This window comes from Bos indicus x Bos taurus, chromosome 5, assembly GCF_003369695.1.
Source record: "Bos indicus x Bos taurus breed Angus x Brahman F1 hybrid chromosome 5, Bos_hybrid_MaternalHap_v2.0, whole genome shotgun sequence".
Classification (NCBI taxonomy): Eukaryota; Metazoa; Chordata; class Mammalia; order Artiodactyla; family Bovidae; genus Bos; species Bos indicus x Bos taurus.
The window spans coordinates 35,733,672-35,759,554 of record NC_040080.1 but is presented as its reverse complement, the minus strand read 5'-3'; the positions used below and the strand labels follow the sequence as shown (position 1 = coordinate 35,759,554).

The 25,883-nt window shown below is 37.9% G+C and overlaps 1 protein-coding gene across 1 annotated transcript in view; it reads left to right on the top strand.

The window, feature by feature from the left end:
- The window catches only part of LMNTD1 (lamin tail domain containing 1), a 487,571-nt gene that overhangs the window by 425,133 nt on the left and 36,555 nt on the right, over positions 1-25,883 (top strand). Inside the window, exons 5-7 of the mRNA XM_027541571.1 lie at positions 7,266-7,384; positions 14,034-14,269; positions 18,268-18,460. Of these exons, the coding sequence (XP_027397372.1) occupies positions 7,323-7,384; positions 14,034-14,269; positions 18,268-18,460 (491 nt within the window). The 5' untranslated portion in view covers positions 7,266-7,322. The remainder of the gene's footprint in view (positions 1-7,265; positions 7,385-14,033; positions 14,270-18,267; positions 18,461-25,883) is intronic.

The following is a 25,883-nucleotide window of genomic DNA, read 5'->3' as shown; positions in this document are numbered from 1 at the left end:
AGGCATGTCCAACTCTTTTGTGACCCCTTGAACTGTAGCCCAGCAGGCTCCTCTGTCCATGGGATTCTCCAGACAAGAATACTGGAGTGGGCTGCCATTTCCTTCTCCAGGGGGTCTTCCTGACCCAGGGAGCAAACCATCGTCTCCTGCATTGGCAGGTGGATTCTTTCCATGAAGCCACCAGGGAAACCCACGTAGTGCATACTGAGAGTGTATTCTACTCCTTGGCCTGGGTTCACAGCCATCTCTGATCTGGTCTCCACTATGTATCTGACTCTACCACTGCACACTCTAGCACTGCACACTCAGGTCATCTCTCTGCCTCAGCCTATACCATGCCTATCCTGGATTTGGATGCTTGCAGAAAAAGTACATTCAGTACTGTCAAGTCACAATAAGTAATTAATATGTCTCTGTTGAGTGAATGCATGCATGAAAGAATAAAATAATATCTTCCTTCCTGTTCTCTGCTTTTCAAAATCCTATCTATCCTTTGAGGTGCACACATACTGCATATCCCATGTCTTCTGTGAAGGCTTTCCTACTAATTCTTCTCTGAGTTCTTCTAGCTCTTAACAGAACTATCCTCTGATTTTTATCACATTCTATAATGCATTATTTTTTCATACCCACAGATACTATTGTCTCATCAAAAGAATAAATTCCAGAAGAGCAAGGAACATGTCTGCAATTCATTTATATTATAAAGTATCTGTCCAACTGTCTTGTAAACAGTGGTGCTCAATATTTTTCAGAAGAAATGTAATGATCAAAAATCCAGTCCCAAAATTCAGATAGACCTGAACCCTGGCCTTGGTTCTGCTGTGTGACTCTGGGCAGTTACCTGACTGCTCTAATTGTCAGTTTCCTCATCTGTGAAAGATGGATAATATTACATCCTTAAAAGGATGCAATGAAATAATATACATAGAGTGCATGTGTGTGTGCATGCTCAGTCTTGTCTGACTCTTTGTGATCCCATGGACTGTAGCCCTGCCAGGCTCCTCTGTCCATGGGATTGTCCTGGCAAGAATACTGGAGTGGGTTACCATTTCCTCCTCCAGGGGATCTTCCCCACCTAGGGATCAAACCCACATCTCCTGAGTCTCCTTCATTGGCAGGCAGATTCTTTACCACTGTGCCTCCTGGTAAGCCTATAATATACATAACACAAATAGGAAATACATGTTAAATGATAGCTAGCAGTAGTAGTAGTATTCAGTATTAATTATGGCTCTGAGTTGTGAAAGTATTCACTCTGAAAATTAACAGAGAGACAAACATGAACACAGAAGAGTAACCATAAAACTAAGGCTAATAGAACAGCCAAAGAAAATTTCCAGCATGTAAAGATGTCCAGCTTGTCTTTCTTCTACTAATCTACACATGGCCAAAGGTCTTCAGGGACTTCTGTTTCCTAACACTGCAGGAATTTTCTCATTCCATCTCAGATGTCTGCTTTCTCCCCTCTTTCTGATATACAGGGTCTCAAATAAATGACACAGGATAGCTTCAAACACAGTATTATCCACCCCAGTAATTTCTTTTCTGTTCTTAGTGAAGGTCAGAAGTGTCCTTCTCTTGCAAAAGACATAATGCAAACCTCAGGGTTCTCATACCCTTAGGATTCTCTCAATTTCTTCTCCTGTCTCATTAGCACAGGAGGAGAAAATCTGCTAAACAACTTACATTTAATTTACCGATTTACATTTGTTTATACTTCAAATTAAATGGTTAGATAGTATCACCGGCTCAATAGCAAACTCTGGGAGATAGAGGACAGAGGAGCCTGGCATGCTACAGTCCACGGGGTCACAAAGAGTTGGACACAACTTTGCAACTGAATGACAACAAAAATACCTTCAGATTGTCAGGAGAATAATGAAAGCATCTTCATTTATGTATCTAGTATTCTCAAGGGATTTCTCAAGAGTAACTGATCCATCCTTAGTAAACTGTACCCCTTATTGCCACCTATTGCCATCATTATCTCAATGATGAATAATGCTGAGAGTAGCTACCACAGATAAAATTAGTTATGTGTGCCCTAACCAAGAAGGAAGGGGTGAGTCAGGATTGAAGCCCCTTCTTACCTGGATGTGCTTCCACACTGAGTTGGGAGAGGCTCCATTCAATCTTATATTTGTGCTTAACACCATAGGCAGAGCCCATATTCAGGTTTCTAATAACTCTCTTTCATACTCCTTTAATCCATGGCTACTCACACTTGTTCCCAAGGGGCACTAGTGTTCCAAGCTGTAGAGAGCAAGCGTTTGACTGTAATATTGAATGATTGCCTTTACCCTGTTTGCAAAGGAAAAATGTTAATGGATCACATATTCTCAATTCAAATTCTTTCTCCAATCATTTTTCACAAGTCCTTGTCTCCAGACACCACTTTCCTGCTTAAGGTTGCTAGTAGATGAGAGAAGAAAATGAAATTGCAAATTCCTATGAATAGGAAATCTCAAAACCAATCATTTGCTCTTGGTTGGGCACTTTGTTGGGTGATATATTTTATTTTAAGATGTTTGAGCTGGTAGTTGTGAGTTTATATGGTATCCAAATAATATAGGTACATTTCTTTTTGCTAGTAAAATGTATATAAAACTAGTATGTAGAGGAAGTAAAAATGTATTGATTTGTATTTTTGAAAATATTTAACAAAGAAAATGTTATACAAATAAGAGCATATGTTCTGGATCTCTGCCCTTCTGAACAAGTCTGAGGTGCCCTGTCTCAGAATAGATATTTTATTCCTCCAAAGAACATGGATAGAAATGATTCATGGATAAAGGCTGAGCCTCAGCACATGTACTTATTTATTTTACATGTAATTACATGTATCTATGTAGTTATTTATGAACTGTTGATGAAACTGATACGAATGTTTGAGGTTTCAAGCCATTGTTTGACATTTAGTATCGTGTGAACAAATCTGAGTTCTTAGTATTGTTTGGCAATAGAATTTTGTGATTGGGAAGGACCATGAAGGTATTCAGAGCAAGATATCTGAAACTTGAACCTCCTAATAACTGGCCCTCTGTCCTCTCCTGTGAACACCTCCAGTAGAACCTTCACGTGACCCTGACTTCAAGGTGAAATAATAACATCTTTGTTCAAGGCTGTGTTATTTACATGTGGATCTGTGTGAAGGATATGAAGCAATACAGCACATTTTTAGACTAGCAAGATGCTTTATAATAGGAATTTGTACTATAATATGTGTGCAAATGTGAAAGTGTATCCCAGATATACAAATTCTTTGATTCATAGATAGTGGAGCAAAATCATGTTTTAAATTGTAATCTTCAATTACATGATACTCAATTTGGAAATTACAATCCATGGCCTGAGAGGGGGAAGAAAACTCTCTTTGTATATACTACCTTCATTCACACAAGACATTTTATTTATATTACTGATTTAATAAAAATCTCCTACTGTGCAAATGTTCTCCATATGGGGAAACAGAAGACCAGAGTGCATAAAGCCAGTTCTTTGTGTCTTTCAACTTTTAAAAAATTATGGACATATAATGTTTTGCCTACTTTTTTTAGATTACAGAATATGGTGTTTTTTTCTTAATTAAGGTAAAAGCTCACAATATAAAACTCAGTTATCATCATCTTATTTTGCCCTAAAAATACTCTTTCAATTCCTCATGCAAAATTCAGATGTCTTCCCAATAGAGGATATGGCCAAAGAGAAATGACACAGAATCTGGACAATGGGAGAGAGTGATCTGAGACCATAGCAAAGAGAAAGATCAGGACTGAGCTGGTTCAGGGGTAGAGAAGTAGTAAGGAGTTAGGAAGCTATTGGACAGTAATTACAGCAGAGAAACAGGGAGTAGAGTGAAGGAGATTTTGTAAGAAATGGATGTGAGACCAAACCCTGGCTCAGCCATCCAGTGGCCATATAGCCTTGGAAGAGATTTTCATCTCTCTGGACTGTCACTTCCTCAAATGGGGAGACTCCCATCTTCCAGAGCTGTGGTAAAAGGACCTGTGTGAGACTGGTGAACCTCATAAACAGTGTTTTTGCTTTTCCTTTTCAGCTCTAACTTGACTCTGTCCTTCCTGAATTAGAGACAGCCATGATGATGATATCAATGTAAGAAGTCTGTTGTTGCTATTGTTCAGTTGCCCAGTCGTGTCCAACTCTGCGACTCCATGGACTGCAGCACACCAGGCTTCCCTGTCCCTCACTGTCTCCCGAAGTTTGCCCAAGTTCATGTCCATTTCATTGGTGACGCCATCCAGCCATCTCATCCTCTGATACCCTCTTCTATTTTTGCCCTCAATCTTTCCCAACATCAGGGATTTCCCAGTGAGTCAGCTGTTCACATCAGGTGACGGAAGCTTCAGTATCAGTCCTTCCAATGAATACAGAGTCTACAACATCCCCAAATGACCTTCCCTTTTCACTACAGAGAATTTCAAAATTTATAGAAAAAAATAAACAAAATGTATAGCAAACCTCCATGTACCCATTACCTAGCTTCAACAATTACAAGTCACTGCCCATCTTTTTCATCCACAACTCCATCCACTCCCTACTTTCTGCATTATTGTCAAGCAAATCTAGACATCATATCATTTTATCTACAATGTTTTAGGATGTATCTCTAAACAAGGAATCTTTTTTAAAAAATACAGTCATAATACCATTATTGGTTGTTTTGTTGCTAAGTCATGTCTGATTCTTTTGCAATCCCATGGACTGTAGCCCACCAGTCTCCTCTACCCATGAGATTCCCCAGGCAAGAATACTGGAATGGATTGCCATTTTTTCTACATAATACCATAATGCACCTTAAGTATGTAACAGTTACTCCTTAATACTATTAAGTATCCAATGTACTTAAATTTACAATGTCTTTTGCATTTTTTAGTTTGCTTGAATTCAAATATAAGCTATATCCACAAATTACACAGGTTGTCTTCTAAGTATCTTGATCTATTAGCTAACGTGCTCTTCTGTTCTCTGTATTTTATGTAAATTAGAAGATTCATCAGATTCATGTTGATTTTGTTATTGTTGCTACTGTTATTACCTATGTCAGATAAGTTATATCACATGAACACACCAAGTGGTACTGCCTTTGATGATGCAAATTTTTCCAACTGATGAACAACTTTTGGAAAAGGTCTAAACAAACCAATCTATAATCTTCCCTCACTGTAAATAATACATAGTTACTTCCTGGAAAATTTGGTAAATATTAAAATGTTACAAAAATATTTTTCACTTATATGTAATACAGAGTTGGGCTTTAGACTCAGATAATTATAAATTATTTTTCATCTCCATTAATGTCTGGCAAGTCAGATGGTGCATGGGAAAATTCTTTACCAAGGAGGATTATCTGCCATGTTGTAGAAAGTCTAACATTTCTGGATCCTGTCCACTAAATGCCAGTAGCACTCCACCAAATCTTTATGACTACTATTTATGTCCCTTCATGGGATTTCCTGATGGGTCAGATGGCAAAGAGTCTGCCTGTGATGTGGGAGACCCAGGTTCAGTCCCTGGAAGACCCTCTGGAGAAGGGAATGGCTACCCACTCCAATATTCTTGCCCGGAGAATTCCATGGACAGAGGAGCCTGAACAATGTCCCCGCATATTCACAAAATTCCCTGTGATTCACTTCATCTTCTGTTGAAAACTACTGGCTTAGTTTGAGCAGCAGCAAAAGAGGAAATTGATTTTAATTGCATATATGTTCTAGCTTGGGAAGTAGATAAAGAAAACGTCTTGTGTGGGGAATAACTATTGAAACCTTCACAGTTTTAAAGCTTTTCAATCTTTTTCCCATTGGCAGATTTTTCTTTCGCCAAACAATATTGGAAAATGTGAATAGGTTTTCTGATAAAACATCATGGGAATATATGTATTTCAAGTACAAAATTGTATAATAGCTAGGAAACCATCCCCATAGGAAGATGTAAGGAAACTGGGATGGTGGCAAAAAGTAATAAATTCATTTTAATTCTTTTCTGAACATAAATATAAATTTATAAATCTCTTTGTGCTGATTTAATTGGCCCATAAGCATAATAAGGAATTTCCCTTCATCTCTGAGAAGAAGAAAATATAGTCAAATGTTTGCCCTCCTTAAGTTTACTTGTATCATTATGTGATATACTTATTGTCTTTTTCTTTTATTAAAATAGTTACTTTCTTCATTGTCCTTCGTATTGATATTTAAATTCTACTGTGCATCATTCCAAGATGGAAACCATTTCTAATCTAAATTAGAAGATATTTTATCATTATTCCTTGAGGCAGGAACTGTTTGTTCATAGTACCTTGATGGTTCCTGGTAATAGTAAATGCTTGTTTAAATATCTATTGAATGAACTTACTCATATGGTAATCATCATTAATATATCTTATTACTATGCACAATTATGTACTTTCATATGTGTTAATTGTATCCCCATGCCATTATTATTATGACACATTAAATGTGGATCTTTTACTCAAGGTAGAATCTTAATTAAGTGATCTCTTCTAAATCATATTGCTGGAATAACTAGGAGAAGAATTTAGAACTCCTGGCTTTGGTTTCATTATTTCTACCAATAGGTTTCTTTTTGCCTCAAAATATACAAGTTTTCTGTTTGTGTTGCCTAGCTGTTGCCATGTCCTCAAAAAGCATTTGTCAAAACAAATGAACCAACCCTCCCACCTCCAGAACAGTGAGTAACTCCCCTCAAATTTGCATACTAGCTTTAACCCTCAGAAATTCAAAATAGGATAACAAACATTTTGATGACAAAATTTGCCTGGTAGGAGAAACGGCTCTCTTAAAAGCAAGTTACGTTATTCGATGTGCGCAAACTGCAAAACAGGTGCAGTATTAACACAGCAATTGTTCAGAGGCCGGAACTTTGTAACTATGGAGACATTACCTCATAGCGTTCTAACAGTGTCTAACAGGCAGTGTCGGCCAGATGTGAAAGTTGTAATCATAAAGGTAGCTATGCTGGGTTACCGCCCTGTCTCTTGAGTTGCTTCCAGTGAGTGCTACACACCTTCATCTTGATTTGTTTAACATTCTTAGCCAGTATCAGTGTTGGCTATGTCGGTACTTACACATTCACATTAGAATCCTGGCATCAGCTTGGTGAAGAAATCATAATGTCTGGAGAGTGCTTTAAGGTAGTTAGATTAACAAGTGAGGTCACTTGAAAAAGAAAATCTGCCTTGAATCTCAGTTCTCTTCATTGTCTAATGCCATAATTTATTTTTCCAGAAAAGAAAAGATTCTTGTTTTCCAGCCAGTGCGAGAGACTCAGAAACTGTTCAGGAAATGTCGGCGGTGCTGCAGAGTGGAGTCCATGAGCTAGAAGATAAGATGGAGACTCAAGCACAGTAAGAAAGTCACAAATGAGTTTCAGAGGATGAGGATGGAGCATTTGACCTTTTTGTTTCAAAACGGCTTATAAAATAGAACTAGAATTGAGTCTACAAATTTCTTAAAATTAATGATAACATACTACAGTTTCCTCAACCACTGTTTTATAATGTTTAGTCCCTGAGTAATAGAAAAATTCACCTAGACAAATCTCCATCATATCAGACCTGGTAGAGTTTCCAAAACTCATATCTAAACATGTTAAAGCAATTGGCAGACAGTTTCTTTTTTTTTATTTAAATTTATTTATTTTAATTGGAGGCTAGTTATTTTACAATATTGTATTGGTTTTGCCATACATCAACATGAATCTGCCACGGGTGTACACGTGTTCCCCATCCTGAACCCCCCTCCCACCTCCGTCCCTATACCATCCCTCTGGGTCATCCCAGTGCACCAGCCCCAAGCATCCTGTATCATGCATCGAACCTGGACTGGCGATTCGTTTCACATATGATATTATACATGTTTCAATGCCATTCTCCCAAATCTTCCCACCCTCTCCCTCTCCCACAGAGTCCATAAGACTGTTCTATACATCACTGTCTCTTTTGCTGTCTCGTACACAGGGTTATTGTTACCATCTTTCTAAATTCCATATATATGCGTTAGTATACTGTATTGGTGTTTTTGTTTCTGGCTTACTTCACTCTGTATAATAGGCTCCAGTTTCATCCACCTCATTAGAAAGCTGTGGTACATATACACAATGGAGTATTACTCAGCCATTAAAAAGAATACGTTTGAATCAGTTCTAATGAGGTGACAGACAGTTTCTTCAAACTACTTTACTAACAGAGAACTGCTGGAGAATTTTGGTTTAGGAAATGTTTAGGAGGATGTTAAAATTACAACTCTCTGTTTTTACTACTAATGTAAATCGTTTTATCAACTAAAGCATCAGCATTTGTTTTCCAATGTTTTGTTAAAAAATGATCTTTAAGAAAAACAACCGTATGTTAATGCATATATATGGAACCTGGAAAGATGGTACTGATGAATCTATTCGCAGGGCAGCAGTGGAGATACAGACACAGAGACCAGGCTTGTGGACACAGTAGGGGAAGGAGAGGGAGGGACGAATTGAAAGAGTGACATGGAAACACGTGGATTACCATATGTAAAACAGATAGCCAGTGGGAATTTGCTGTATGACACTTGGAGCTCAAACCTGGTGCTCTGTGACAACCTAGAGAGCTGGGAGGGAGGGGACATATGTATATCTATGGCTGATTCATGATGATGGATGGCAGAAACTAACATAATATTGTAAAGCAATTATCCTCCAATTAAAATTTTTTAAATGATCTTTAATATTAAATATACAAAATTTAAACCCAATGTTACTTTGGACCTGGATGTCCTGTGTTTACTGATCAGTTCAAGTCCATTTAAAAAATATTTGTTCATACAGGTCATCTGAGAAATATTAATAATTGTTGTCAATATGACCAATGCCACATTGAAATAACATTGAAATGCTGGAATTGAATATTTATAACTACCTCTGCTTTAGTGTTAACTAGTTACAGAGGAAGCAAAATACCAAGTAAGGGCCTGAAAATTTCCACATGGGAAAGGGAAATCTAACCAAGCACCAGGAAGAAAGTCTCATCTTCCAAAAGGAGTCTAATAGGTCTGTGAGGGCAGGGTTCAAACAGTGGGCTGCCCCATGCTCATGCCTTCCTGAAATGTTTTAGCTTTTCCAAAAGTGCATGCTGCCATTAGAAACTTCTTGTTCAGCTACAAAAATAAGACCCCCCCTGTGGCCCTAGACCAGATTTCTTTGATCACAACATTTGCAAAAGCTCATTGGGAATCTTTCATGGAATTAAATTTATTTGGAAATGCATTTGTTTTACCAAAGGAAGAAAAAAAATCAGAGCTTATAAAATGAACATGCTGAAAAGATATAGTCAGTTGTCTTTAATGAAACCCAGATGTAAGGAACTTTGAAAGAGAAAGGTCCTTTTCCTGCTTATTCTAGACAGTGTCAGGGAAAAATTATGTCATATGATCTGTCTCATTTTAGACAGAGATGAAATGTTTGCGATTTGACAATAGACCTCTGTAGTCTCCTTTTCATTACCACCCCTGTCATACTCAAAAAGGGTGTCTTCATGGGTTAGAGCTTCTTTGACAAAAGATGAGCGGTTGGGAAGTCAGTAGAATGGCATGTGCTGAAGCTTTTTAAGGACTGCACGGTAATAACGCAGGCTTTCCAGGTGTCACTTGTGGTAAAGAACCCACCTGCCAATACAAGAGACACAGAGACACGGGTTCTATCCCTGGGTGGGAAGATACCCTGGAGAAGGGCATGGCAACCCACTCCAGTATTCTTGCATAGACAATCTGGTGGACAGAGGAGCCTGGCAGGCTACAGTCCACAGGGTAGCACAGAGTTGGACACGACTAAAGCAACTTAGCATGCAGAGTAATAATGCAGCTGCCAATGCCATCTAATTCTTTTTTAAAGTTGCCTGAGACTGTGCCTTGTGAGAAGGACACTTAGAGAAGTCTGATTTTGAGTAGAAAGCTCTCCAGATATATAACATTTCTGATGAAGGAACTTACCAATTATAGAATAAAACAATTGTGACTACCTCTTGGTAAACAAAGACATTGAGAGCAACACCAGAAAGACGGCAGATTAGGAAGTTTCAGGCCTTTGTTCCCTTACATAAAGATTTGGAAAAACAAAATAGTACTGGCTCAAATAACATTATGGAAACTCTGGAAAATGAGATCAAAATAGAGATGGTGCATAGAGGCAAAACACTTAGTTCATAACTTATAGATATGTGGCCCCCAAGAAGGCAGGGCTTAGGCTGGCCATGAATCTGGTTTTTCAGAGCTAAAGGATGGGACTCCGGGACCTTGCATTAAAAACACACACAGTCACAGGCACATGGATTGCTTTGAGGTTACTGAGAACAGCCTCAATGTGAGTCATAAAAAGCAGTTGCCATAAGTCTTTTCATGAACTACCCCATGAAAATATTGTTTTACTCATAAAATGTCTGTTTGTGGTTTAGGGACTTTGTTTAAATCAATGCATACTATACTTTTTTATTTATAAAAAAGAAAAAAATCTCTTTATTCATAGTAAGATTTACTTACAGAAACAATGCCTGAAAAGTAATCCTTTCTTCTCTCTTTTGTGCTATTCCCTTCAGCATCCACACACACACACACACACACACACACATACACAAATACACACACACGTACACATGTGAGCTGTATTTGTAGTTATTAATTTGTAGCATGTATTTGAAAGCATACATTAACTGTAGAATCTTTATAAATGCAAAACAATTAAACAACAGGAGAAAATAAAGGGAAAAGGTATAGTAAACAATGATATATTAAACAGAAATGATAATCATGTTTTTTCATGTTAATGGAAAGGGGAGATATAATACATGATGAAAGTGGGATGGATGAATTTAATTCAGAAGACCATTATATCTACTACTGTGGGCAAGAATCCCTTAGAAGTAATGGAGTAGCCCTCATAGTGAACAACAGAGTCCAAAATCCAGTACTTGGGTGCAATCTCAAAAATGAAAGAATGATCTCTGTTCGTTTCCAAGGCAAACCATTCCATATCGCAGTAATCCAAGTCTATGCCCCAACCACTAGTGCCAAAGAAGCTGAAGTTGAACAGTTCTGTGATGACCTGCAAGACCTACTAGGACTAACACCAAAAAAAGATGTCCTTTTCATCAAAGGGGACTAGAAGGCAAAAGCAGGAAGTCAAGAGATACCTGGAAAACAGGCAAGTTTGGCACTGGAGTACAAAACAAGCAGGGCAAAGGCTAACAGAGTTTTGCCAAGAGAACACACTGTCATAGCAAACACCCTCTTCCAACAACACAAGAGCCAACTCTACACATGGACATCACCAGATGGTTAATACCGAAAGCAGATTGATTATATTCTTTGCAGTTGAAGATGTAGAAGCTCTCTATAGTCAGCAAAAATAAAAAGACTGGGAGTTGACTATGGCCCAGATCATGAACCCTTTATTGCCAAATTCAGAATTAAATTGAAGAAAGTAGGGAAAGCCACTAGACCATTCAGGTATGACCTAAATCAAATGCCTTACAATTACACAGTGGAAGTGACAAATAGGTTCAAGGGATTAGATCTGATAGAGTGCCTGAAGAACTATGGTTGGAGGTTTATGACATTGTACAGGAGGCAGTGATCAAGACCATCCCCAAGAAAAGGAAATGCAAAAAAGCAAAATGGTAGTATGAGGAGGCCTTACAAATAGCTGAGAAAAGAAAAAAAGTGAAAGGTAAAGGAGAAAAGGAAAGATATACCCATCTGAATACAGAGTTCCAAAGAATAGCAAGGAGAGATAAGAAAGCCTTCCTCACTGATCAATGCAAAGAAACAGAGAAAAACAATAGAATGGGAAAGACTAGAGATATTTTCAAGAAAATTAGAGATACCAAGGGAACATTTCATGCAAGATGGGCACAATAAAGGACAGAAACTGTATGGACCTAACAGAAGAGATTAAGAAGAGGTGGTAGGAATACACAGAAGAACTATACAAAAAAGATCATCATGACCCAGATAACCACTATGGTGTGATCACTCACCTAGAGCCAGACATCCTGGAGTCCAAAGTCACGTGGCCCTTAGGAAACATCACTACAAGCAAAGCTAGTAGAGGTAACGGAATTTCAGCTGAGCTGTTTCTAGTTCTAAAAGATAATGCTGTTAAAGTGCTGCACTCAATATGCAAGCAAATTTGGAAAATGCAGCAGTGGCCATAGGACTGGAAAAGATCAGTTTCCATTCCAATCCCGAAGAAAGGCAATGCCAAAGAATGCTCAAACTACCACACAATTGCACTCATCTCACACGCTAGGAAAGTAGTGCTCAAATGTCTCCAAAGAAGGCTTTAACAGTATGTGAACTGAGAAATTCCAGATGTTCAAGCTGGATTTAGAAAAGGCAGAGGAACCAGAGATCAAATTGCCAACATCCATTGGATCATCGAAAAAGCAAGAGAGTTCCAGAAAAACATCTACTTCTGCTTTATTGGCTATGCCAAAGCCTTTGACTGTGTGGACCACACAAACTGAAAATTCTGAAAGAGATGGGAATACCATACCACCTTACCTGTCTGCTGAGAAATCTGTATGCAGATCAGGAAGCAACGGTTAGAACCAGACATGAAACAATGGACTGGTTCCACATTGGGAAAGGAGTATGTCAAGGCTGTATATTGTCAACCTGCTTATTTAATTTATATGCAGAGTACAACATGCAAAATGCTGGGCTGGATAAAGCACAAGCTGGAATCAAGATTGCCAGGAAAAATATCAAAACCTCAGATATGCAGATGACACCACCCTTATAGCAGAAAGCGAAGAGGAACTGAAGAGCCTCTTGATGAAAGTGAGAGAGGAGAGTGAAAAAGTTGGCTTAAAACTCAACATTCAAAAACCTAAGATCATGGCATCTGTTCGCATCACTTCATGGGAAATAGATGGGGAAACAGTGGAAACAGTGGCAGACTTGATTTTGGGGGGCTCCAAAATCACTGCAGATGGTGACTACAGCCATGAAATTAAAAGATGCTTGCTCCCTGGAAGAAAAGCTATGACCAACCTAGACAGCATATTCAAAAGCAGAGCCATTACTTTGCCAACAAAGGTCCGTCTAGTCAAAGCTATGGTTTTTCCAGCAGTCATGTATGGATGTGACAGTTGGACTATAAAGAAAGCTGAGTGCAGAAGAATTGATGCTTTTGAACTGTGGTGTTGGAGAAGACTCTTGAGAGTCCCTTGGACTGCAAAGAGATCCAACCCATCAATCCTAAAGGAAATCAGTCCTGAATATTCATTGGAAGGACTGATGCTGAAGCAGAAGCTCCAATATTGGCCACCTGATGGGAAGAACTGAGTCACTGGGAAAGACCCTGATGCTGGGAAAGATTGTAGTCAGGAGAAGAGGACAACAGAGGATAAGATAGTTGGATGGCCTCAATGACTTGATGGACGTGAGTTTGAGCAAGCTCTAGGAGTTGGTGATAGAGAGGGAAGCCTGGCATTCTGCAGTCCATGAGGTGGCAAAGAGTCGGACATTACTGAGCGACTTAACTGAACTGAAAAGTGGAATATAAATGGTTTATAGAGTCTCAATTTTGAGTGAAAAAAAAGTCCTGGAAGGAAAAAATATTGAATCAGTACATTGTACATTTGAAACTAATATAATATTGGAAATCAATTGTATTTCAATTTAAACATTTTTAATAAAGATAAAAAGCCTGGAAGGAAATGGTAAAAATTTTAGTTGGTGAAATTGTAATAATTTTTATTTTCTCCTTTCTGGTTTTACACTTTTGTAAAACTATCTGAAATAGGAGTTTATTGATTTTTAAATAGAAAAAAAAGCTTGACTTTATGCTGAAGTGTTTTATTCAGATTGTTAAAACTAAAAATATAAGATACTCTTCTGTTAGATGCATAATACCTTTGAAAAGCAAAATCTTGAGTAATAATGACAGTTAATGCTTCTTGTGTTCATAGTCTATCATTTTGACTGTCTTGCTTTGTTTGTTATACTCATTTTTGTACACAGAATAGAAGACTCACAGGACGATGTCCCAAAGAAACTGCCATCTTTAGTACATTTCTTTCCAACGTCGACAGATTCAGATAGCACGACGCTGGCATGTTCACGGTCGTTCTCTGATGAAATTCCTCTCAGTTACTGTCTGTCTAGCCCTCAAGTTAGTGGAGCAACTATATCAACAATTGGACCAAAGCCTCTTAAACCTGCTCTAGTGACCCATTCCCACTCAGAAAACAGCTTGGGTAAGCAAAACACAAACTTTTTTAGAGTGTTTTTAAAGCATATAGTTTGAGTCATTATATGCCTCGAAGTCAGAATGATGTTTTATTATTTGTCTTCAGTATCAATCGGTTCAGTTCAGTTGATCAGTTGTGTCTGACTCTGTGACACGATGGAATGCAGCACGCCAGGCCTCCCTGTCTATCACCAACTCCCGGAGTTCACTCAAACTCATGTCCACCAAGGCAGTGATGCCATCCACCCATCTCATCCTCTGTTGTCCTCTTCTCCTCCTGCCCTCAATCTTTCCCAGCATCAGGGTCTTTTCCAATGAGTCAACTCTTTGCATCAGGTGGCCAAAGGATTGGAGTTTCAGCTTTAGCATCAGTCCTCCCACTGAATATTCAGGACTGATTTCCTTTAGGATGGACTGGTTGGATCTCCTTGTGGTCCAAGGGACTTTCAAGAGTCTTCCCCAACACCACAGTTTAAAAGCATCAATTCTTTGGCACTCAGCTTTCTTTATAGTCCAACTTTCACATCCGTACATGACTACTGGAAAAACCATAGGCTTGACTAGACGGACCTTTGTTGGCAAAGTAATGTCTCTGCTTTTTAATATGTTATCTAGGTTGGTCATAGCTTTTCTTCCAATAAGTAAGCACCTTTTAATTTCATGGCTGCAAGTCACCAACTGCAGTGATTTTGGAGCCCCCAAGATCAAGTCTTTCACTATTTCCACTATTTCCCCATCTATTTCCCATGAAGTGATGAGAACAGATGCAATGATCTTTGTTTTCTGAATGTTGAGCTTTAAGCCAACTTTTTCACTCTCCTCTTTCACTTTCATCAAGAGGCTCTTTAGTTCTTCTTCACTTTCTGTCATAAGGGTGGTGTCATCTGTATATCTGAGGTTCTTGATATTTCTCCTGGCAATCTTGTTTCCAGCTTGTGCTTCATCCACCCAGCGCTTCTCATGATGTACTCTGCATGTAAGTTAAATAAGCAGGGCAACAATATACAGCCTTGACATTCTCCTTCCCATATTTGGAACCAGTCTGTTTTTCCATGTCCAGTTCTAACTGTTGCTTCCTGACCTGCATACAGATTTCTCAAGAGGCAGGTCAGGTGGTCTGGTATTCCCATCTCTTTTAGAATATTCCAGAATGTCTCCAGTATACTCATTTCTTAATGCCAAATGCAGAATAATTTAACTATACTCACCATTTATTCTAGCACTGGGAGTCATATTCAGGCCACATAAATATATTGGCCAAGTACATCATCTCTATGATTAAAATATCTTATGTTGTCATAATGGTTCATGGCTTGACCAACTAGATGATCTAGAATTTCTGGATAACTGAAAATTTTGTTGTATGGAATTAACTGCCCTTCCTCTGAATGCCACCAGGAAGATTAACAATATTGTCTATATTGTGCTTTAGAACTATGGCTTAGGGAAGGAAAGACAGATAAGAGAAAGAAGAAATACAAAGTAGGTAATAAAATGGTGGAGAGAAAGGTAGAGACAATCATTTGGAAACGAGGAAAATAACAGTAAAGTTTTGGCAGTTGCCGCAATGCACTCAGCAGTGTTCACACTATAAGGTGTATGTTCCTCACTGTGTTTGGGAAACTTTGAGTTTTCAGTGTTTAATGAAAAGACCACTGTCTTTGGAAACAGAAAACCTTGTTTCAAACCTACAACATGAAACATTTGGAATTAAATTAGTTCATTCCCACTCGAATGAGAATTTGCTTAATCTTTACATGAGACATTAGTTTAGATATTTGGTATCTCTGAGTCTCATTTTCCATAACCACAAAATGCAGGTTAAAATATCAACTTCAAGGGCTATTTTAAGTATTAAATGAGATATTTATTAAAATCACCTAGCACATAAGTGTGCTCAATAAAGTTGTGAATCTGAACGTATCTGTCCCTTCTCATGCTGCTACTGCTAAGTTACTTCAGTCGTGTCCAACTCTGTGCGACCCCATAGACGGCAGCCCACCAGGCTCCCCCGTCCCTGGGATTCTCCAGGCAAGAACACTGGAGTGGGTTGCCATTGCCTTCTCCAATGCATGAAAGTGAAAAGTGAAAGTGAAGTCGCTCAGTCGTGTCCGACTCCCAGCGACCCCATGGACTGCAGCCTACCAGGCCCCTCCGTCCATGGGATTTTCCAGGCAAGAGAACTGGAGTAGGGTGCCATCACCTTCTCCGGTACCTTCTCATAGAATAGGCTAAACTTGAGGTTTGTATTACCTCAACTAACACATTTCAAAATTGTTAGCACAAATACACCCATGACTACTTGATGTCTTCATTTTCCCTTACCATTCTGTGCACATCTACAACCTCTATATTTCACTTTGTTCCTGACATCTTCCTAAGATTTTGACACAGTGTCACACAAGATTTTGGCCTTTTGCCATTATTGCCGTATTCCCTGTGCCTCAGTGTTTGTATGCCTAAGGTACATTTTTCAAAGCAGCCTCCTAAGTTCACACTGACCTTGAGCAATGACCAGTATCTCTATGCTTAAAAGTAAAAATACACCTTTTATATCTAAGGAAGTAATATTTCTCATCCTTTGGCGCTGTGTCATTGTGTATGTTCTCTATTGGGTTGAAATGTGGAAGCTCCTAGTATGGAGGGAAAAATAAATATACTGGTTTCCCTTTGCAAGATGAGAGTGGTGCTGGAATAGAGTCTTTTCCTTCAGTTACTGTAGGTCCTGACTCTGCAGATAGGTATCTGTGTCTCCCAAGACTTGTTTTGCATTTGGTCCATTTCATTTCTAGATGAGATGACAACTGGAACCCAAGATCCATGTGTCTTATTCCCTTTCAGAGTACAAAGATTTTCATCCCTCAAGATGAGTTGTTAACAATGCTAAATAGTCTCTTTCTTCAAAGGAATTTAAAGATTTAGCAAATACTCACTTGAATAGTAATGAACTAATTTAATTCCAAGTATTTCTTCTAAACAAAATCCTCTAAGGAATCCTCTTTAGGAACTCTGTGTTTTTGTTTTTTTTCATATTTTGCCTTGCTTTGGTTTTGTTAAAGACAGAAGATAAAGCACACTCTAGATTGTCTTAATCCTTTGATGATTTTGGACCCAGGGTCACGTTAGCCAAAGTCCCTGTGCTACAACAATCGCTATCATTTATTGAGTACCTGCTAAATGCTAGACACTCATCTATATTATCTGCAATCCTCACATTGCCTCACACAAGGTAGTATTATCCTTATTTGATTTTCAAGAAAACCGAGAATTTGAAGGTTTAAATCATTTGGTTTAAATTAGTAAGTGACAAAGCTGGGATACAAGTGTGTCTAAATCCAAGACACAGTGCTCTATTTCATCATGATGTCTCTCTGTAATGTTCCTCTCTGCAGATACACAATTAGATTTATCCAGCATGATTCCTTCTATGCAAAATAATGAAACCCATTTTATGTTTGAATCTTAGTATTGAGAATTTTAAAAGAGTAAACTTCCAAGAGGACATTAGAATCTGATTAAGCATTACTTTATCTTCCTAATAAAGTATTTCAGTTGATTAGAGGAAATTTAACTCTGCCTGGCAAAACATACACCATTGATAGGAAAGAACTCATTTGAGACTTTAATTTATGCATAGCAATTTGGGGAGAAGAGGTAATTATAAAATAGAATAAACTGTACATTTCCAAATTTGAGAGACTCAAATGTTTTATCTACTCACAAACTTACACTGCTTCTATTACATCTTAATTAAATTATAATTATGCTAGTGATTGATAGTTTTAAGATAACTGAAATAATCTCTAGGAACTGAGTGTCACTAAAAATAATCACTTACTGGTTATTTTACAGACTTTGGTTTAAAGTTTCTAACTATCTTCATTGAGTTTGACTGTGACAGTAAAGTGTATAAAGAATATTGTTTTGTATAGAAGCAAGGAATAAAGATAGTAGCTTTGGGTCCTTTTACTCTTTTATCTACTCTATATTTGGTTTCTTTGAAAGGACTCAACGTCGTCAAAATTCCAAAGAAACACTCTATTCCAGTCCTTGCTGGTGAGCCAGCTGTGATTGGGGAAGGGGAAGATTATTTCCTGTCTTTGTTTGGTGATAAAAGGAAAGTTGTGCAGTCATTCCACGAGAAAAGTTGGAAGCACTTCTCTATGATTCTTGAAGAAGTGGGCCAATCTAGATCCAGGTATATACTCTATTTGAACTATTTTTGTCTTCTATTGGAGTAGGAGTAATAAATTAGTAGGAAATAAAGATCTAATCTGTTGTTAGATCCAAGGTCTCTTCTACAAACCCTAAGCAATCCATTAAAATATAACTATTTAATATTCTGGGCAATTAAAAGGGATAAATACAACTTTCTAGGGAACCAAACAAGGAATGTTAATTCTTCTAAGATGCCAGAGAAAACAGCACTACATAAGTCTTACCAATAAAGTTAACTCTATATAAGAAACTTTTTATTATTAGCAAATCATTCAGATGGATTTAGAATCTTTTTTTCATCTGCTTTGAGTTCAAGACAGAGGGAGAAAGGTGGACCTATAACTCACTTATAAAAATATCCATTTTTATGGTTGTTAGTATCTACAGAAAAAAGAATTGGTCAGAAAGAAAGTTGATGTCAGAATCAAAATAAAAGATGACTCATTTATGCATTTACTTCACCCTGGTTTTCTTGTTGCATGAGCAACAGATTAAATTGTGAATTTTTAGTAATGAACATATTTTTTAAAACTTTTATAGGAAAATCATTGGTTTACAGTGCTGTGCTAGTTTCAGATGTACATCAAATTATTTGTGGACTTTTTAATGACAGCCATTCTAATAGGTATGAGGTAATTCCTCATTGTGGTTCTGATTTGCATTTCTCTATTAATTAGGAGTGTTAAGCATCTTTTCATGTGACTGTGTGTCTTCTTTGGAGAAACATCTATTTAGATCTTTACCTCTGTTGGATACATTTTTTTTTTCCTATTAAGTTGTATGAGCTGTTTGTATACTTTGGATATTAACCCCTTGCCGGTTGCATCATTTGAAAATGTTTTCTCCTATTCCATAGATGTCTTTTCCTTTGTTGATAGTTTTGTTGATAGTTTTGTTGATAGTTCCCTTTGCTGTGCAAGAGCTTTTAAGTTTGATTAGGTTCTGTTTTTTAAATTTTCCTTTTCTTTTAAATCCCACTGCTGGGCATACACACTGAGGAAACCAGAAGGGAAAGAGACACGTGTACCCCAATGTTCATCGCAGCACTGTTTATAATAGCCAAGACATGGAAGCAACCTAGATGTCCATCAGCGGATGAATGGATAGGAAAGCTGTGGTACATATACACAATGGAGTATTACTCAGCCATTAAAAAGAATACATTTGAATCAGTTCTAATGAGGTGGATGAAACTGGAGCCTATTGTACAGAGTGAAGTAAGCCAGAAGGAAAAACATAAATACAGTATACTAACGCATATATATGGAATTTAGAAAGATGGTAACAATAACCTGGTGTACAAGACAGCTAAAGAGACACTGATGTATAGAACAGTCTTATGGACTCTGTGGGAGAGGGAGAGGGTGGGAAGATTTGGGAGAATGGCAATGAAACATATAAAATATCATGTAGGAAACGAGTTGCCAGTCCAGGTTCGATGCATGATGCTGGATGCTTGGGGCTGGTGCACTGGGACGGCCCAGAGGGATGGTATGGGGAGGGAGGAGGGAGGAGGGTTCGGGATGGGGAGCGCATGTATACCTGTGGCGGATTCATTTTGATATTTGGCAAAACTAATACAATTATGTAAAGTTTAAAAATAAAATAAAATTGGAAGAAGAAAAAAAAAAATTTTCCTTTTCTTTTTTTGCCTTGGGAGATTGATCTAGGAAAATATTTCTACAATTTATGTTAAATTATGTTCTGCTTATGTTCTCTTCTAGGAGGAAATGGCAATCCGCTCCAATATTCTTGCTTGGAGAATCCCATGGACAGAGGAGCTTAACAGACTATGGTCCATAGGGTTGCAAACGGTCAGACATTACTGAGCAACTGATCATGCATGCACAAAACTACAGTAAACAAAATGGTGTGGTATTGGCACAAAACTAGACATAAGGATCAATATAGCAGGATAGAAAGCTCAGAAACAAATCCACACACCTATTACCAATTAATATTATGACACAGGAAGTAAGAATATACAATGAAGAAAAGACATTCTTCAACAAGTGGATATTTTTTTACAAGTGAGTTATACATCCACTTTTCTCCCTCTATTGAACTCAAGATAGATGAAAAAAAAAGATTCTAAATCCATCTGAGTGATGTGTTAGTAAGGTTATGGTCAAAATCATTTAAGCTAGGCTTCAGCAGTATGTGAACTTAGAGATGTGCAAGCTGGGTTTAGAAAAGGCAGAGGAACCAGAGATCAAATTGCCAACATTCATTGGACCGTAGAGAAAGCAAGGGAATTCTGGAAAAACATCTATTTCTGCTTCATTGACTACACTAAAGCCTTTGACTGTGTGGATCACAACAAACTGTGGAAAATTCTTAAAGAGATGGGAATACAAGACCACCTTACCTGTCTCCTGAGAAACCTGTATGCAGGTCAAGAAGCAACAGTTAGAACTGGACAATGAACAACAGACTGGTTCCAAACTGGGAAAAGAGTATATCAAGGCTGTATATTGTCACTCTGTTTATTTAACTTATATGCACAGTACATCATGTGAAATGCTGGTTGGATGAATTACAAGCTGGCATCAAGATTTCCAGGAGAAATATCAGTAACCTCAGATATACAGATGATACCACTCTAATGGCAGAAAGTGTAGAGGAACTAAAGAACCTCTTGAAGAGGGTGAAAGAGGAGAGTGAAAAAGCTGGCTTGAAACTCAACATTAAAGAAACAAAGATTATGGCTTCTTGTCCCATCACTTCATGACAAATAGAAGGGAAAAGGAAAAATGGAAGCAGTGACAGATTTTATTTTCTTGGGCTCCAGAATCACTGGATGGTGACTGCAGCCATGAAATTAAAAGAGGCTTACTCCTTGGAGGAGAGCTATGACAAACCTAGACAATGTATTTAAAAGCAGAGACATCACTTTGCCAACAAAGGTCCGTCTAGTCAAAACTATGGTTTTTCCAGTAGCCATGTACAGATGTGAGAGCTGGACCATAAAGAAAGCTGAGCCCTGAAGAACTGATGCTTTTGAATTCTGGTGCTGGAGAAGACTGTTGAGAGTCTCTTGGACCAAAAGGGGATCAAACCAGTCAATCCTAAAGGAAATCTACCCTGAATAGTCATTAGAGACTGATGCTGAAGCCATAGTTCCAGTACTTTGGTCACCTGATGCGAAGAGCTGACTCATTGGAAAAGACCCTAATACTAGGGAAAATTGAGAGTAGGATATGTGGCAGAGGATGAGATGGTTAGATAGCATCACTGACTCAATGGACATGAATTTGAGCAAACTCCAAGAGATAGTGGAGGACAGAGGAGTATGGCATGCTGTAGTCCATGGGTTCACAAAGAGTCAGACATTACTTAGCAACTGATCAAGAAGAAGAAGGAGCTATATGATGTCATATCTTACATTTAGGTCTTCAAACAATTTTGTTTACTTTTTCATACGATGTGAGGAAATATTCTAATTTTGTTGATTACACCCAGCTTTAGCTGTCCAGCTTTCCAAACATCACTTGTTTAAGAAATGGTATTTTCTCCATTGTATATTCTTACATCCTGTGTCATACATTAATTGATGTTAGGTGTGTGGGTTTATTTCTCGGCTCTCTATCCTGTTGCACTGATCCATATGTCTGTTTTTGTGCCAATACAACACTATTTTGATTACTGTAGCTTTGTGCATGCATGCTCAGTTGCTCAGTCAATTCCAACTCTTTGCAACCCCATGGAATGTAGCCGGCCAGGTTCCTCTGGCCATGGGATTCTCCAGGCAAGAATACTGGAGTGGGTTGCCATTTCCTCCTCCAGTGGATCTTCCAGGCCCAGGGATCAAACCCAGATCTCCTGTGTCTCCTGCATTGACAGACAGATTCTTTACCACTCTGCCTTCTGGGAAGCTCAGTGTAGCTTTGTAGTATAGCCCAAGACTGGAAGAGTAAAACTGCCAACTTTGTTCTTTTTCCTCAGAATTGCTTTGGTAATTCTGGTTTTGGTTTCTTACTCTTGTTTTGGCAGTTCCATATAAATTTTAGGATTATTTGTTCCAGTTCTGAAAAAAAAAAAGCCATGGGTATTTTGATAGAGATTGCATTAAATCTGTAGTTTGCTTTGGGTAGTAGGACCATTTAAATAATATTCTTCCAATCCAATAGCACAAGACACCTTTCCACTTCTTTGAATCATTTTTATTTTCCTTTATCAGTGTGTTCTAGTTTTTAGCATAGAAATCTTTCACCTCCTTGGTTAAGTTTATTCCTAGGTATTTTATTCTTTTTGATGACATTTGAGGGTTGTTTTTGAGGATTTAAAAAATTTTTTTCTTTCTAATATTTCATTATTAGTGTATAAAAATTGAAGAAATTTCTGTATATTAATTTTGCATCCTGCTACCTTGCTGAAATCATTTATGAGTTGTAATAGTTTTTGTGTGAAGACTTTAGGGCTCTCCATGTAGAGTATCACATCATCTGCAAATACGGACAGTTTTACCTTCTTCCCTTCCAATGTGGATATCTTTTATTTCTTTTTCTTTTCTGATTGCTATGGCTAGGACTTCCAATTCTATGCTGAATAGAAGTAGTGAGAGTTGGAATCCTTGTCTTGTTTCTGAATTTAGCAGGAAGGCTTTTAGCTTTTCACCATTGAGTATTATTTGGCTATGGGTAGCTTTATGTTGAGATATGTTCCTTCTATGTCTTGTTTGGAGAAATATCAATTTAGATCTTCCACCCATTTTTTTATTGGGTTGTTTTTTGTTGTTGTTATTAAGCAGTATAAATTGTTTGTATATTTTGGAAATTAATCCCTTGTTGGTAGCATCATTTGCAAATATTTTCTCCCAATCTGTAGGTTGTCTTGACATTTTGTGATGGTAATGTCCTATTTTACATTTTAATGCTTATCCTTTTATTGTTTATTATGGTTATAATCACTTTTACAATTTTTAAAAATCTACATACTAACTTATTTAAGTGATTTTCAATCCTTCTATATATTTGCCTTTCCTATTGTGATTTTTTTTTCCCCTTTCCTATAGATTATTCTTTCTTTTCTATTTAAAGAAGAGATTTCAGTATCTGTTTTAGGGTAGGTTTGTTGTTGTTCAGTCGCTAAGTCTTGTCTGACTCTTTGTGACCCTGTGGACTGCCCCACACCAGGCTTCCCTATCCTTCACTATCTCCTAGAGTTTGTTCAAATGCATGTCCATTGTGTTGATGATGCCATCCAACCATCTCATCGTCTGTCACCCCCTTTTCCTTCTGCCTTCAATCTTTCCCAGCATCAGGGTCTTTTCCAATGATTTGGCACTTCACATCAGATGGTCAAAGTATTGGAGCTTCAGCTTCAGCATCAATCTTTCCAATAAAAATTCAGGGTCGATTTCCTGTAGAATTGACTGGTTTGATATCCTTGCAGTCCAAGACTCTCAAGAGTCTTCTCCAGCACCACAATTCAAAAGCATCAATTCTTTGGCGCTCAGCCTTCTTTAGGGGTTCAAACCTCACATCTGTACATGGCTAGTGGAAAAACCATAGCTTTGACTATATGGACCTTTGTCAGCAAAGTGATGTCTCTGCTTTTTAATATGCTGTCTAGGCATGTCATAGCTTTCCTTCCAAGGGGCAAGAGTCTTTTAATTTCGTGGCTGCAGTCACTGTCTGCAGTGATTTGGAGTCCAAGAAAATAAAATCTGTCACTATTTCCATTTTTCCCCCATCAATTTGCCATGAAGTTATGAGATGAGATGCCATGATCTTAGTTTTTTTGAATGCTGGGTTTCAAGCCAGCTTTTTCATTCTCCCCTTTCACCCTCATTAAGAGACTCTTTAGTTTCTCTTCACTTTCTGCCCTTAGAGTGGTATCATCTGCATATCTGAGATTATTGATATTTCTCCCAGCAACCTTGATTCCAGTTTGTGATTCATCCAGCCTGGCATTTTGCATGATATACTCTGCATATAAATTAAATAAGCAAGATGACAATATAAAGCCTTGACATACTCCTTTCCTAATTTTGAACCAGTGCTGAATTCTTTTTGCTTGTCTGAGAAATATTTTATCTCTCTTTCTGTTCTAAATGATAATCTTGCTGGGCAGAGTATCCTAGATTTTAAGTTTTTTTCCTTTCAGGACTTTGAATATAGCATGACACTCCTTTCTGGCCTGTAAACTTTCTGCAGAGAAACCAGCTGATAGCATTTTAGGGGTTCCCTTGTGAAACGACTTTTTGTTTTTCTCTTGCTGCTTTTAGAATCCTCTCTTTATTGTTAACTTTTGTCATTTTAATTATGACATGTCTTGATGTGGGTCTGTTTGGTTTCACCTTGTTCGGTACTCTCTGTGCTTTCTGTGCCTGGAGATCTTCTTGCTTTAAGTTTGAGAAGTTTTCAGCCAAAATTTCTTCAAATACCTTTTTGATCCCCTTCTCTCTCTCTCTTGCTTCTGGAACCCCTCTTATATATAGGTTCACATGTTTTATTTTATATTATCCAATACATTTGTTTCTTTCTTTTCTTCTTCTTTTTTTTTTTTTTTTTTTTAGGTTTTTCTGTCTGCTGTTCTAATCGGTTGATTTCCATTATTCTACTTTTCAGATCACTTATTTGTTCTTCTGTGTTATTTAATTGGCTACTCATTGCTTCTAGATTGCTTTTTATCTCAGCAGTTGAATTCTGTATTTTTGATTAGTTCATCGTTATCATTTCTAATTTCTTGTTTCTGTGATCTGCATTTCTATCAATAATCTTTCTTAGCTCATCATTTTTATTATCACCTTTTCTGAACTTGGGAGTCTAGTAGACTGGTGAACTCTGTTTCATTATTCTTGCAGAGATTTCCCTTGTGCTTTTAACCAGAATTAACTCTTCTGCCTTTTCATTTCACTCAACTTTCTCTGTCTCTATGAATTCAGGAAAAATAATTATCTAATGTAGTCTTGAAAAGGTGTTTTTATGTGGGAACATTCCTGTGTAGACTGTGTCCAGTGTTCTTGGTGTGATGACTGCTTTTGCTATGGACACCTGTGTATATTTTCTAAGGGTATGCTGGCCATTATCCCTGGATACGTGTGTGGTTGGTGTTACAGTGTCTAGAGTCTGTGCAGGTTGTGAAACAGGGCTTGCTGCTCTGCTCCGTGGCTGTTGCTATACACCCTATCAGAAGCAAGTTGTACTCAGTTATTGGAGCAGAACCCTGAGTGTCAGACTCTGTTGCCCTTAAGTGCATGCCCTGCCCCAAAGGAGGTAATTGCTGAAGCAAATGAGGTCTTTGCAGTCACAAAGGACCTCTGAACCACCTGTGTAGGTGTCTGCAGTTCTGCTCAGAAGCAGCCCCAAGGTCATGTACCTGTCTTTGTTTTGTTTGTCCCAGATCTAGTGCAAAGCTGTGATGTGGAGTTCCCTGGGGTTAGGGCTTGAGGTATTGTG